Source organism: Hyperoodon ampullatus (genome assembly GCF_949752795.1).
Source record: "Hyperoodon ampullatus genome assembly, chromosome: 19".
Lineage (NCBI taxonomy): Eukaryota > Metazoa > Chordata > Mammalia > Artiodactyla > Ziphiidae > Hyperoodon > Hyperoodon ampullatus.
Window position 1 is genome coordinate 59,404,304 of NC_136932.1, and position 15,837 is coordinate 59,420,140.

At 39.2% G+C, this 15,837-nt stretch overlaps 1 protein-coding gene across 1 annotated transcript; it reads right to left on the reverse strand.

Moving 5' to 3' along the window:
• Positions 1-2,201: 2,201 nt before the first annotated feature.
• KIF2B (kinesin family member 2B) lies at positions 2,202-4,257 on the reverse strand (the record flags this gene model as incomplete). Its single annotated transcript, XM_079726450.1, is given in 5 exon segments — positions 2,202-3,191; positions 3,193-3,594; positions 3,598-3,657; positions 3,661-4,071; positions 4,075-4,257. Coding segments are annotated over 5 exon segments (2,046 nt in total).
• Positions 4,258-15,837: the final 11,580 nt, after the last annotated feature.

Consider the following 15,837-nt stretch of genomic DNA (forward strand, 5'->3'; position numbering starts at 1 on the left):
TTTTATGCTATGTGTTTTGAGATCATTTCAAGTACCATGTATATTCTCAGAAAAAAATTAATTGTCAGTGGAAATAAAATGGTGCACTTCTTAAGGAAGAATGTCAACTCAACAGAAAAAATTATGCTAAGACTAGTTAGCAAGCAATTTTTTTTTTTTTTTTTTTTTTTTTTACTAAAAGACAGATTTAAAATTGTGTTTTGCAGATGTAAAAATCCTTGGGAAAATATATATAACTATACTTGTAAAACTGTGTGTATATATGTATGTACATGTACACAAACATAAATAAGTTTGTTTATACAGCCTTTACAATGGAAGAGTTAAGAAAATCTACCTGTGAATTTCTCTCAGAACTTACCATTTGTGCCCAATTTCCAAATATGTAACAGATAAGCGAAAACTAGATAAAAAGCCACTAATAACATATATATGTGTGTGTATATATATATATATATATATATACACACACTTGTGTGAGTATATGTGTGTGTGTATATATATATATGTGTGTGTATATATATATATATATGTGTGTGTATATATCTATATCTATATCTATCTATATCTATATCTATATATGGCAAATGATACATTCAATATTATCCTGTAGTTTTTGTATCCACTTTCCAGCAATGGGTACCATTAATTAACTATGTTGATATGCTGCTCTTTCTTACTTGCTAAGCTTAACATAGAATAAAATTCTCCTTAATTTCGTTGAGATTGATTAGAATTTATTATAAGAAATGTTACTAATATGTAGTTTTTCTACAAAGTCATGTATAAAATGCATAAATCATTGTTTATGTTATTTATATTAACAAATCATCAAAATAGAGTAGCAAGCTATCTTATTAAGGGCACAGCAAAGTTAAATAAAACACCCAACTACAACAGTTTAGGGAAGGGTCAAAAAACAAAAGGAAGTCAGGGCTTAAAGAATCAGAGAGCTATAGAGATAGAATGCATTGCCTAGGGCTGGGGAGTGGGGGAATTAAAGGATGATGCCTAGGGGGTTCAGAGTTTCTTTTGGGGGTAATAAAATGTTTTAAAATTAATTGTGGTGATGGATGCACAACTCTAAATATACTAAAAAGCAAAGATATTTAAAGAAAAAGTTCTTAGAGAAAACAACTACATTTAGATGGTCATTACATTCACTGCACTTCTGTTGGGGCACTTACTTATTTCTGAGTGTGAAAAGTAAGCCCAAACAAAGCAGTAGCCAAGTAAATATTGGTGCAGTCTCATAAGGACACAGGCTCATAGGAGCCCAAGATTGATGTTCAGGCCTACTAAACTCAACAGGGCTCATTTTGGAGAAAGGGGAGCCATAGAGAAGAGAGACATACATTCTGTGTGCAGATTCTTCCTCAGATATTTCATTTTATTTGGTAAAGAGAGTGAGAAGAAGAAAAAAAAAAAAGCTTAAAGACACCATAGTTAGCAACGCAATGCTTTTGCAACATGCACACTTTATCACTCTCAGGAAGCACAGTGCTTTGCAATTTCAACTCAAAGATTAAAAATAAAATCCTTCTCAATTCTAGGCTCTCATACAAAGTCTCTTAAATAAAACCTTTCCCTTCTCCACTCTCACCTCCCCAGTATGTCTAGAGCTTAGAAACCATTTGAATGTACATACAAATGCAGCAGAAAAAGACTCATGAGTGGGTATCATTACATTTACTCAACTGTGCACCCCTTGGTGTGTTCCATCTCTAGTCCTAAAGGGACTGCAATAGTTTTCCTTCTTAGCCACAAATTTAGGGAATCTGGTTTCATCACAGCTAGGTTCTTCTAAAGCAGCGTTTCTCAACCTCAGTACTATTGATATTTTCAACCAGATAATTAGTTGTTGTAGGAGGCTATTCTGTATATTGTAGGATGTTTAACATCATTGCTGGCCCTCTACTCACTACATGCCAGTATCACCACTCCCCGCACACACAATTCTGACAAATGAAAATGTTTCCAGACATTGCCAAATGTCCCTAGGAGGTAAAATAGTTCCAAAGTTGAGAACCACTGTCCTACAGAATAAAAACAAATTACAGAAATACAAAGGGAGAAGAAAGAGCACAGTTCTGGAAACCATATTTTAAGAGGTTTTAAACTTTCCAGGAGGATCTTTATATCTAGATAATTTAGGCAACTTTCCTTTATAAGAGACTTAGGGAACTGCAGCACTGTATCCATCATTTCAGGTCTGATCTCTCACCATTGGCTTCACTATGCTTGCTCTTCTTTTGAAAGTCAGCTCGTAATAATTTCAGTTTCCTTTGAATCTCAGTCAGAAAACCTATTTTCTGCTCCAAAATGGAAAATAACTGGGCAATGCAAAAATCAACATCACAGTTTACCCCATCAGCTGTCTCCTGGATGTTATTCCCTGGCTGTTGGCTTGAGTCCTTCCAAGAGATTGCTGTATCCTCCATTAATGGAGAGGAGAGTGCTTTGATTTCTTTAGTCTCTTCCTCCTCCTCACTTTGTGTACAAGGTATTTTAATAAATTCCTTCCCTTGAAGGGACATTTCTGAATTTCTCATGTGATTTTCCAACATCCTTGTCACCTTACATTCAGCGGGATAAAGACAACGATGGTGAGGCCTTAAATCTAGAGTTATTTCTTTTACTCTATTGGCATATCTTAAAGTGTTGAGGGTGTTTTCGCAAGAGGCCATTCCTGGAGAGATAGTAGCAATCATGCAAGTGGAGGAGTTCTGACCTATAAAGGAGTCCCGGAGCGCCTGTGTGAGCTTGCTGGCTCTGAATGGGGTATGAGACTTGTTCTGACCCAAAGCCCGGATGCATTCTTTGAGTGTGAGGAGACTCTTATTAGTCTCTGCTCCTTCCAGCTGTCTTTTCCGGTTGGCGTTGGCAGTATCCGCTCCCCTCTCATTCCCAGCTAAGTCAACAAGAGAAAACTTACCATGCAGTTTCCGTCGAGACTTTAAAATGATCTGGAACACTGCGTGGCTCCTGGAAGAGTGGGCATTGACTGATGTCTGTCCTGAAGTCCGGCAGCTGTTTCCAAGTTCCACAAGGTTCAGCATGTCCTCCACACAGCACACCTCTTGTTCCTGCAGCCCGACCACCTGGATTTTCTGACTGCCATCCTCAAGGACTTGCAGCGTCTTCTTCCAGTTCAACAAGTCATACACCTTTCCCCTATAAATCTCAAAAAAATGTACCACAGACTTTGAGGTCCAGCTTCTCATAAGCAGAAGTTTTGAGCAGGAGGAAGACATCCTGTGCCACCATGGCATAAATGCATTTAGAACAATCTTGGTCCCTTCCTGAAAAGGCTCTACCCATGGTGTCCGTTTTCCCACTGCCCGTCTGCACATAGGCAAAGCAGGTAGCCATGCCCTTGTGGAAGATGGACTCAACCAGTGGCTGGGCTGTGAACTGGTACACCAACTCGTTGGAGGCGGTGTCGTCGAAGGCGTGGTCGAAGCAGAAGGAATGGTTCTCCAGGTAGTGAGTAACGTCCACCTTTTGTTTGGACTCGTGCACCATGACCACTTTGTCCAAGGGAATGGTGATGATATCCAGGTCCTTCATGGTGGTCTCCTGCTGGTTGAGAGGTCACTTCCTCACGCAGACGCAGATGCGGTGGTCCTCCAGTGTCTCCGGGCTCGACAACTGGCTTCAGTCCAGGTGCCTGCGGCATTCCTGGATCATGCTCTGAATCACGTAGTTGGGGTTTCCCGTGTTGACAGCCAGGGCGCGCTGAGCTCGGATCTCCAGCTGCAGCCGTCTGTGCTTCTCTCGCTGCTTTTGCAGTTTCTCAATTTTCCGTAGGCAGGGAGACTTTTTCTGCTTCATCAGGCAAAGACTGCTGGGAATTCTCACATCGGGACTGTCCCCTGAGGGCGTTTCATTTTTCTGGGGGATCGTCGCAATCCACCGCGTGGCCGTCCGCTGGTTCCCGATGGCCGAAGAGGGCGCTAGAGACAAGGAGGGCAACACCCTGGGCGGCGTGGGGTGCTCAGCAGACGCCAGCGCTGGATTCAACAGGAATATTGTATCTAGATCAATCTTTTTGCCTTTTTTGACTCCTTTTTAGACCCATTCTACCATGACCCAAGCGTTTTGTGTTTTGATCTGTGTGACCACCGCGAGGTGGATCCGCCCATCGCTGTGCTGTATCGCCACACAGATGCCCACTTGGATGTTTCCGAAGTGCGGCTTCAAGGGCTTCACGGAAGAGAGGCGCGGGGAGACAGGGAGGCAAAACTGGCCGGCCATGGTGAGTGATGGAAGTGTCAGGGCTCGCCTCCAGGGTCCCTTGGGGTTGGAGCAGCAGGACCTGAGCCCAAGCCAGACTGAAGCGCCCAGAGCACTGAGTGCACTCCGGGTTTGCACCTACCTTGTGAGCACTAGGGCTTGGCCTGGGGCCACTCATCACAAAGCACTGGGGAAAAGAGGCGGCAGAGCCTAGGGCCTCTGGATGAGAAGTGGTGGGAAAAAATTCACGTTGTTCGTGATGCTAGGTGCAGAAGCAGCTGGAATAGAGAAATTGCTCTCTGCACAGAGAACCTAAGGATAAGAGTTGGAAACGGGGTGTGTGTTCCACGGTCACTTGTGCCTAAGCTTCAGAAATATCCATTCTCCCCTGCAGTCTTGACCGGCAATCTCAAAGCTAAGTGCTTTTAGTTTGAGAACCAGTGAATGCTACCTTAAACTTCACAATCCTCCGGTGATCAATGGGAACAAGAAAGGTAGAGCTGCCTGCAAATTACAGGCTTCGAGGAGAGGATCGCAGAAAAATTCCCTCAGACCTTCCATCTTTTTTCTGTCCTTCCCCTGCTTCACAACTTGTTTAACAGTCACAACTTAAAGTTATTCCTCTTTAATGGGATTTCTCATTACAAAATCGAAATGAGTTGACTATAAGGGGTTCTTGTGGTAATTTACTGATATGGAACTTCGTTTGATGCAGCACTTGGGTTTGCAAACATAAGCTATTTATCACATTCCAAGTGGCTCTGACAGCTATAAAGTGAGTCGTTGTACTCACTGCAGTCACCACTATTTTTGAGATTATTTCAGCAATTACCTTTCCAAACTCCTTTAGTAATTACACTTCTGGCCTCGTTATCCATAATTTGGAGAGGAATGACATTTGGTAGAAAGAGATAATTCATCTTATACCTCCTCCTTACCCTGAAATGTGTGTGTATGTCCTTCAGAAGCTGGTGTGGGTGGACGGAGGGAGGGGGCTTGGGGAGTGGGAGGTGAGAAGGCAGTTGAAAGGAGCAGAGGCAGCATATTCTGGCAAGTTTGCAATGTGTTCTGTAGGATGATGTACAAAAAACAACAAAAAGTATATCAGCCGCCAGAGAGGCCAACATGAGGATTAAGGTGACACTTTAAGTTGAACCTTCTTTTCCCCCGAGGACCACATTGTCTTTTGGACTGTGAGTCTGGGGGTAATTGCAGTGAAAGCTTCGTAGTAGCATGAAGTATCATGATGCCCTTACAACCCTCCCTAGGATCAAGTAACATATGGAAATAAGTTCTTAACTATAAACTGACTTTTAGAAAACATTATTTATGTTTGGCTGCGTTGGGTCTTCATTGCTGCGCGCGGGCTTTTCTCTAGTGTGGCGAGCAGGGGCTACTCTTCGTGTTGGTGAGCGGACGTCTTATTGAGGTGGCTTCTCTTGCTGCAGAGCACAGGCTCTAGTCGTGCAGGCTTCAGTAGCTGTGCCAGGCGGGCTCAGTAGTTGTGGCGCACGGGCTTAGTTACTCCGCGGCATGTGGAGTCTTCCCAGACCAAGGCTCAAACCCGTGTTCCCTGCATTGGCAGGTGGATTCTTAACCACTGCACCACCAGGGAAGTCCCAACTGACTTCTTCTAAATGGAAAGTTTACTTAAAAATTTAGTTAAGCTTACATTTTGAAAAGAAGTTTGGAGGGGGTGGTATTGGATAAGTATGTAGTGCACACTTCAGGGAGATGTTGAATGTCAGTGGAGGGATTGGAGAAAGGGCTTCACCTAGTTGTGTTTTTATGATTATTAATTTTATTTGCCAAATTATCGATGTATAAAGTTGTACTATAAATCAGTTTTCCTTAGTTTTAAGGGCATTAGGGAAATGTTTTAATCCCTCTGTTTTTTAAGTTAAATTATATTGTTGAAAGCATTGCTGCTTTAAGGTGCTTAATAGCTGTTTTTTTTCATGTTAAACCTTTACCTTTGCAAAAGCTAGACTTCTCTCAAAATTATGCAAACTAGGGCTTTGCCCAGTTCACCATATTTTTACAACTAAGCAAATAACTTTGTAGATGACTAGGTCTGTGGTAACAGTGCAAAAATCAGAGACTAAAGTTTATTTTGCTGCCCAGCATACCCATAAAGGTCTTTTAAGATATTTCAGGGCTTTTTCCCCCTTTAGTTCTATTTTCTCTTAAATAGTTCCTTAGGAGGTCTCATTGGTTTCCAAGTTTAATTTGTTTTATTTGGAGATACATACATATAGAGAGAGAGTGGGAAGGAGAGAGACAAACCTCTCAGGTGTTTTTCTTTTATTTTAATTTTTAAATTTAATTTTATTAATTTTTTTATACGGCAGGTTCTTATTAGTTATCCATTTTATACATATTAGTGTATATATGTCAATCTCAACCTCCCATTCATAACACCACCAACCTCACCCACGGCCGCTTTCCCACCTTGGTATCCATATGTTTGTTCTCTACATCTCTGTCTCAATTTCTGCCCTTCATACCGGTTCATCTGTACCATTTTTCTAGGTTCCACATATATTCATTAATATACGATATTTGTTTTTCTCTTTCTGACTTACTTCACTCTGTATGACAGGCTCTAGGTCTACCCACATCTCTACAAATGACCCAATTACATTCCTTTTTATGGCTGAGTAATATTCCATTGTATATATGTACCACATCTTCCTTATCCATTCCTCGGTCGATAGACAATTACATTGCTTCCATGATATGGCTATTGTAAATAGTGCTGCAATGAACATTGGGGTGCATGTATCTTTTTGAATTATGGTTTTCTCTGTGTATATGCCCAGTAGTGGAATTCCTGGGTCATATGGTAATTTTATTTTTAGCTTTTAAAGGAACCTCCATACTGTTCTCCATAGTAACTGTATCAATTTACATTCTCACTAACAGTGCAAGAGGGTTCCCTTTCTCCACACCCTCTCCAGCGTTTGTTGTTTGTAGATTTTCTGATGATGCCCATTCTAACTGGTGTGAGGTGATACCTCATTGTAGCTTTGATTTGCATTTCTCTAATAATTAGTGATGTTGAGCATCTCTTCATGTGCTTCTTGGCTATCTGTATGTCTTCTTTGGAGAAATGTCTATTTAGGTCTTCTGCCCATCTCTTTATTGGGTTCTATGATTTTTTTTAATATTGAGCTGCATGAGCTGTTTATATATTTTGGAGATTAATCCTTTGTACATCGATTCACTTGCAAATATTCTCACCCAATCTGAGGGTTGTCTTTTCATCTTGTTTATGGTTTCCTTTGCTATGCAAAATCTTTTAAGTTTCATTAGGTCCCATTTGTTTGTTTTGCTTTTTATTTCCATTACTCTAAGGGGTGGATCAAAAAAGATCTTGCTGTGATTTATGTCAAACAGTGTTCTTCCTATGTTTTCCTCTAAGAGTTTTATAGTGTCCAGTCTTACATTTAGGTCTCTAATCCATTTTGAGTGTACTTTGTGTATGGTGTTAGGGAGTGTTCTAATTCCATTCTTTTTTTTTTTTTTTTTTTTTTTTTTTCAGTACACGGACCTCTCACTGTTGTGGCCTCTCCCGTTGCGGAGCACAGGCTCCGGACACACGGGCTCAGCGGCCATGGCTCACGGGCCCAACTGCTCCGCAGCATGTGGGATCTTCCCGGACCAGGGCACGAACCCGCGTCCCCTGCATCGGCAGGCGGACTCCCAACCACTGCGCCACCAGGGAAGCCCTAATTCCATTCTTTTACATGTAGCTGTCCAGTTTTCCCAGCACCACTTATTGAAGAGTCTGTCTTTTCTCCATTGTATATCCTTGCCTCCTTTGTTATAGATTAGTTGACCATAGGTGCATGGATTTATCTCTGGGCTTTCTACCCTGTTCCATTGATCTATATCTCTGTTTTTGTGCCAGTACCATATTGTCTTGATTACTGTAGCTTTATAGTGTAGTCCAAAGTCAGGAAGTCTGATTCCTCCAGCTCCGTTTTCTTCCCTCAAGACCACTTAGGCTATTTGCGATCTTTTCTGTCTCCATACAAATTTAAAGATTTTTTGTTCTAGTTGTGTAAGAAATGCCATTGGTAACTTGATAGGGATTGCATTGAATCTGTAGATTGCTTTGGGTAATATAGTCATTTTCACAATATTCATTCTTCCAATCCAAGAACATGGTATGTCTCTCCATCTGTTGGAATCACCTTTAATTTCTTTCATCAGTGTCTTACAGTTTTCTGCATACAGGTCTTTTGTCTCCCTAGGTAGGTTTATTCCTAAGTATTTTATTCTTTTTGTTGCAATGGTAAATGGGAGTGTTTCTTTAATTTCCCTTTCAGATTTTTCATCATTAGTGTAAAGGAATGCAAGAGATTTCTGTGCATTACTTTTGTATGCTGCAACTTTACCAAATTCATTGATTAGCTTTAGTAGATTTCTACTGGCATCTTTAGGATTCTCTATGTATAGTATAATGTCACCTGCAAACAGTGAAAATTTTACTTCTTCTTTTCCAATTTGTATTCATTTATTTCTTTTTCTTCTCTGATTGCTGTGGCTAGGACTTCCAAAACTATGCTGAATAATACTGGTGAGAGTGGACATCCTTGTCTTGTTCCTGATCTTAGAGGAAATGTTTTCAGTTTTTCACCATTGAGAATGATGTTTGCTGTGGGTTTGTCATATATGGCCTTTATTATGTTGAGGTAGGTTCCCTCTATACCCAGTTTCTGGAAAGTTTTTATCATAAATCGGTGTAGAATTTTTTCAAAAGTTTTTCTGCATCTATTGAGGTGATCATGTGGTTTTTAATTTTCAATTTGTTAATATGGTTTATCACATTGATTGATATGCATATACTGAAGAATCCTTGCATCCCTGGGATAAATCCCACTTGATCATGGTGTATGATCCTTTTAATGTGTTGTTGGATTCTGTCTGCTAGTATTCTGTCGAGGGTTTTTCAATCTATATTCATCAGTGATATTAGTCTGTAATTTTCTTTCTTTATGTATGTTTGTCTGGTTTTGGTATCAGGGTGATGCTGGCCTCATATAATGAGTTTAGGAGTGTTCCTTCCTCCACAATTTTTTGGAACAGTTTGAGAAGGATGGGTGTTAGTTCTTCTCTAAATGTTTGATAGAATTCACCTGTGAAGCTATCTGGTCCCAGACTTTTGTTTGTTGGAAGATTTTAAATCACAGTTTCAATTACATTCCTTGTGATTCGTCTGTTCATATTTTCTATTTCTTCCTGGTTTAGTTTTGGAAGGTCATACCTTTCTAAGAATTTATCCATTTCTTCCAGGTTGTCCATTTTGTTGGCATAGAGTTGCTTGTAGTAGTTTCTTAGGATGCTTCGTATTTCTGCAGTGTCTGTTGTAACTTCTCTTTCATTTCTAATTTTCTTGATTTGAGTCCTCTCCCTCTTTTTCTTGATGAGTCTGGCTAATGGTTTATGACTTTTTTTTATCTTCTCAAAGAACCAACTTTTAGTTTTATTGATCTTTGCTATTGTTTTCTTTGTTTCTATTTCATTTCTTTCTGATCTGATCTTTATGATTTATTTCCTTCTGCTAACTTTGGGTTTTGTTTGTTCTTCTTTATCTAGTTCCTTTAGATGTAAGGTTAGATTGTTTATTTGAGATTTTTCTTGTTTCTTGACGTAGGCTTGTATAGCTATAAACTTCCCTCTTAGAACTGCTTTTGCTGCAGCCCATAGGTTTTGGATCATCGTGTTTTCATTGTCATTTGTCTCTAGGTATTTTTTGGTTTCCCCTTTGATTATTTCAGTGATCTCTTGATTATTTAGTAATGTATTATTTAACTTCCATGTGTTTGTGTTTTTTACGCATTTTCTCCTGCAATTGATTTCTAATCTCATAGGTTGTGGTCAGAAAAGATGCTTGATATGATTTCAATTTTCTTAAATTTACTGAGGCTTGATTTGTGACCAAAAATGTAATCCATCCTGGAGAATGTTCTGTGCACAGTTGAGAAGAAAGTGTAATCTGCTGCTTTCAGATGGAATGTCCTATAAATATCAATTAAATCTATCTGGTCTATTGTGGAATTTAAAACTTTTGTTTCCTTATTAATTTTCTGTTTGGATGATCTGTCCACTGGTGTAATTAAGGTGTTAAAGTCCCCCACTATTATTGTGTTAATGTTGATTTCCTCTTTTAGAGCTGTTAGCAGTTGCCTTTTGTATTGAGATGCTCCTAATTTGGGTACATATATCTTTATATTTGTTAAATCTTCTTATTGGGTTGATCCCTTGATCATTATGTAGTGTTCTTCCTTGTCTCTTCTAACATTCTTTATTTTAAAGTCCATTTTATCTGATATGACTATTGCTACTCCAGCTTTCTTTTGATTTCCATTTGCATGGAATATCTTTTCCATCCCCTCACTTTCACTCTGTATGTGTCTCTAGGTCTAAAGTAGGTCTCTTTTAGACAGCATATATATTGGTCTTGTTTTTGTATCCATGCAGCAAGCCTGTGTCTTTTGGTTGGAGCATTTAATCCATTCACATTTAAGGTAATTATCAATATGTATGTCCCTATTATCATTTCCTTAATTGTTTTGGGCTTGTTTTTGTAGGTCTTTTTCTTCTCTTGTGTTTCCCAGTTAGAGAAGTTCCTTTAGCATTTGTTGTAAAGCTGGTTTGGTGGTGATGAATTCTGTTAGCTTTTGCTTGTCTGTAAAGCTTTTGATTTCTCCATTAAATCTCAATGAAATCCTTGCCAGGTAGGATAATCTTGGTTGTAGGTTCTTCCCTTTCATCACTTTAAGTATATCATGCCACTTCCTTCTGGCAGAAACTTCAGAGTTTCTGCTGATAAATCAATTGTTAACCTTATAGGAGTCCCCATGCATGTTATTTGTCATTTTTTCCCTTGCTGCTTTCAATAATTTTTCTTTGTCTTTAATTTTTGTCAGTTTGATTATTATTTGTCCCAGCATGTTTCTCCTTGGGTTTATCCTACCTGGGACTCTCTGCACTCCCTGGACTTGGGTGGGTATTTCCATTCCTATGTTAGGGAAGTTTTTGACTATAATCTCTTCAAATCTTTTCTCGGGTTGTTTCTCTCTCTCTTCTCCTTCTGGGACCCATATAATGAGAATGCTGCTGGGTTTAATGTTGTCCCAAGGCCTCTTAGGCTGTCTTCATTTCTTTTCATTCTCTTCTCCTTATTCTGTTCCGCAGCAGTGAATTCCACCATTCTGTTTTCCAGGTCACTTATCCATTCTTCTGCCTCAGTTATTCTGCTACTGATTCCTTCTAGTGTAGTTTTCATTTCAGTTATTTTATTGTTCATCTCTGTTTGTTTGTTCTTTAATTACTCTAGGTTTTTGTTAAACATTTCTTGCACCTTCTCAATCTTTGTCTCCATTCTTTTTCTGAGGTCTTGGATCATCTTCACTCTCATTAATCTGAATTCTTTTCTGGAATGTTGCCTGTCTCCACTTCATTTAGCTGTTTTTCTGGACTTTTATCTTGTTCCTTCATCTGTACCCTGCCTTCTGCCTTTTCATCTTGTCTATCTTTCTGTGAACGTGGTTTTTGTTCCACAGGCTGCAGGATTGTAGTACTTCTTGCTTCTGCTCTCTGCCCTTTGGTGGATGAGGCTATCTAATAGGCTTGTGCATGTTTCCTGATGGGAGGAACTGCTGGTGGGTAGAGCTGGGTGTTGCTCAGGAGGGCAGAGCTCAGTAAAACTTTAATCTGCTTGACTGCTGATGAGTGGGGCTGAGTTCCCTCCCTGTTGGTTTTTTGGCTTGAGGCGACACAACACTGGAGCCTACAGGGCTCTTTGGTAGGGTTAATGGAAGACTCTGGAAAGGCTCATGCCAAGGAGTACTTCCCAGAACTTCTGCTGCCAGTGTCCTCGTCCTCATGGTGAGATAGGGCCACCCCTCCGCCTCTGCAGGACACCCTCCAACACTAGCAGGTAGTTCTGGTTCTGTCTCCTATGGGGTCACTTCTCCTTCCCCTGTGTCCTTATGTGCACACTACTTTGTGTCTGCCCTTCAAGAGTGGAATCTCTGTTTCCCCCAGTCCTGTTGAAATCCTGCAGTCAAATCCCACTAGCTTTCAAAGTCTGATTCTCTAGGAATTCCTCCTCCCATTGCCAGACCCCCAGGTTGGGAAGCCTGACGTGGGGCTCGGAACCTTCACTCCAGTGGGTGGACTTCTGTGGTATAAGTGTTCTCCAGTTTGTGAGTCACCCACCCAGCAATTGTGGGATTTGATTTTATTGTGATTGTACCCTTCCTACCATCTCACTGTGGATTCTCCTTTGCCTTTGGATATGGTGTATGTTTTTGGGTGCATTCCAGTGTCTTCCTGTTGATGATTGTTCAGCAGTTAGTTGTGATTCCAGTGTTCTCCCAAGATCGAGTGAGAGCACGTCCTTCTACTCCATCATCCAGAACCAATCTGTCTCAGTTGTTTTTAATTGCTTTTAGTAGCTTCAACATCTACCCACTAACAAAAGCCTGAAACAGATCTTTGACTTCTCTCTCCTCCTCTGCCCATCCTGACTTGGAGTTAGGTAATCCTTTTCCAGCCTCTAGAAGTCTTCCATAACTGTGACATCTTTTAATCTCCAACCAATTATTACCTTGCTTCATTGGGCAACCTCATCTAGTCAGGAAGTCAGCTTATTTCTCACATTGCCCCTAGAATTATTTTAATGGATAATTTCTTATTAATTCCCTGCTTACAGATGTTTTAGTAGCTCTCCATCATTCTAATTGATATAGTACAAATTCCACAAGAGGGTACATCATACACTTTGTCATCTTACCTTACTTTTTCATCCTCAAACTTTACCACTATCCACATGTAATCTGAAGTTGAGCAATACTGAAGAACTTGAGGTCCTTCAAACACAACATTTTCTTTCAGATTACTAACATCTAGTCCAGTGGTTCTCACTATTAAGGTACATGAAACTCACCTATAGAGCTTGTTAGAACACAGATTGCTGGACCCCAACCCAGAGATTCTGATTCAGTGAGTCTGAGGTGTGGGACTGAGAATTTGCATGTCTAACAAATTCCCAAGTGAAGCTGATGCTACTGGTTCTGGGATACACACATTGAAAATTACTTTTTCAGTGCTCTGACTAGAATAGCCTCTCTCTACCTCCTAATTTCCTTGAGCTCTTCAGTACTTATCTCAAATATGACAACCTGAAAAATTTCTCTGACCCTGTTGATGATAATCAGACAAAATAACATTAAACTGAGACATCTTCCTAAGAAATAGTGTCTATTACTAGTTGGGTTTGTTTGATCAGGGGAACCCAAAGGCTTCATTTTCAGTAGTGACTACAGAAAATATTCCCATAGGTTAATATAACAATAAATTGTAGAGAGTCATTTGAGTGCTTTTACAATTTTGATAATCTGGAACTTCAATTGCAGTAATATCTTTTTTTAATTTACTAATACAAAATTCAGAATTCAGATACCATGTATATAACCCACTCATTTTATGGAGTTTATTCTAATGGAACAGTCCAACTAAGAAAATGCTGTGAATATTTAGTAATAAGATAAAGATAGCATTTGGCAAAGTGTGAAGACCTAGATATGAATCATGGTATCATTGGCCATGGCCTCAATGGCCATTTATTTGGTAGATGAACAGTTCTTCTATATTAGAGACTGAAGCCACTATGACATTTTTTTTAACTGAAAATAATCAAGAAATAAGTATATGTGAAATGCTTACACCGTTCTGTTTCCTATGCCAAAGGAATTCTATCCTCAAGGAACTTACTACTTTCACTTTTTGCTCTATGTATTTACTAAGAAGCCCATGCCTTAACAAACAACTGATATATCATGATTTCATTTCAAATCCCCCTTATTCAAAAGCTGTACATATATAGAGAAGTATAAGGTAATGTGGGAGGAAGCAAACACGGGAGATGAGTTTAGTATTTTCATTATTAATGACAAGCATATTCCTAGGTTGGGGCCTGCCAGAGTTACTTTACAGTAGGGAATGTGATTTCTAGTCTCATTTTAGATAGAAACCTCCCAGGAGAAACGCATCAAATAAGTGCCTTTCTTGCACTGTTTTAATGGACATCTAGCAGCTGTTCTGTTTGTTTGATCACCTTGGGGTTCTGTAGTTTTCCAGTAGATGGATGCAATCTGAGTTTGATTTTAGTTCTTCAGAGGAGCTCAGTAGATTTTCCCAAATCTTTTTGAAAAAATTTAATTTGTCATTTCCAATTTAAAAGTTCTTGTTTTCTTCTTTGAAGAGTGGAGAGATACCTTACTAAGTGTATGCCTTTAGAAAACAAGGGGAAAATTAACTTAAATTGAGAATAGTATTTTACCATTGCAGCTATTATTTCTGCCTTCTGACATTTCAACATTTTCCCATACACTACACTTAATCAGAACAGAAAAGTCCACATTTTTCTAGCCGTCTCACTGATTTAATAGGCAGGAATTGTTTCTATGACAACGGCATCAACTCCAAGCTATCCTTCCCCAGCTTATTAAATAGCACTGCTTACCCAGATGATTCCTACATATCTGTTGGTTGTGGAAGTTATTCTATGAAGTTAGCCAAGATGGTAAGACTAACAATTGTCATTGTTTCATTTTAAACCCATTTGTGTTGGTCATCTTGCAGCTTTCAATTTGATTTAGGATGCTGAGGGAGGAGACTTGGGATTTGCTGATGGTCTGTATATCAGTGCTCGTGTGTAACTCACACTGTAACTACAAAAATCATGTTACTCATGAGTATGGTAGGTGCCTTTGGAGTTCAGCTACAGCTCTTTAACTTGAAAGCCATGTTCTATATTCCTTGCATTCAGAGTTTTCTTTAGATTATGCAATTCAGGATATTTAAATTAATTTGCTATGGAACAAAAACATTTTTCCATATCTTTTGAACAAAAAACAAAACAAAAAACATTATAGTTTTATGAGAAATAGTTGTAGGAACTTGGATATTTGTCCTAGAAAAAGCTTGAGAGACAGACTTCTCTATGCTTAAAAGGCTACCTATAGAAGAATAATATAATTTGTTCTATTTAATTTAATGTGTGTGAATGTTCAATAATTCAAGGGCTAAGCCATCAAGACTCAACTTAGCATCACTTGTCTTGAAAAACATTCTTTGACATCTATTGCTGTCTTTCCTCTAAATCAATCACAGGTAGATTTGTTGCCTTCCTCTCAATTCCCACCTTTATTTCATATTTATTTTGACATTACACTTAACCAGTTTTGATTAAAAGTATCTGCATCTGCCTTTCTAGGTAAATAATTAAGGACCTTGAGAGAAGGGAAGAGTATACTTTCTGTTTTCATACTCAGTGTCTAGAGTATGGATTTTTCAAGTTTCCTGGAATTATAAAAACTAGCACAGGTGATGGATGTTTTAGAGAGACATAAGGTCAAACTAATGAAGGACCTCATTCAATCAGATATGCACTCAGCAAACCTTAATGACTGCCTCCTAAATGTCAAGGTCTGAGCTAAGTGCTAGATATGAAATAGTAAAGCAAATAGTCCTAGACTCTGCTCTCAGGCAGCTTACAACATTGTTTTTAGAGACATATATTAA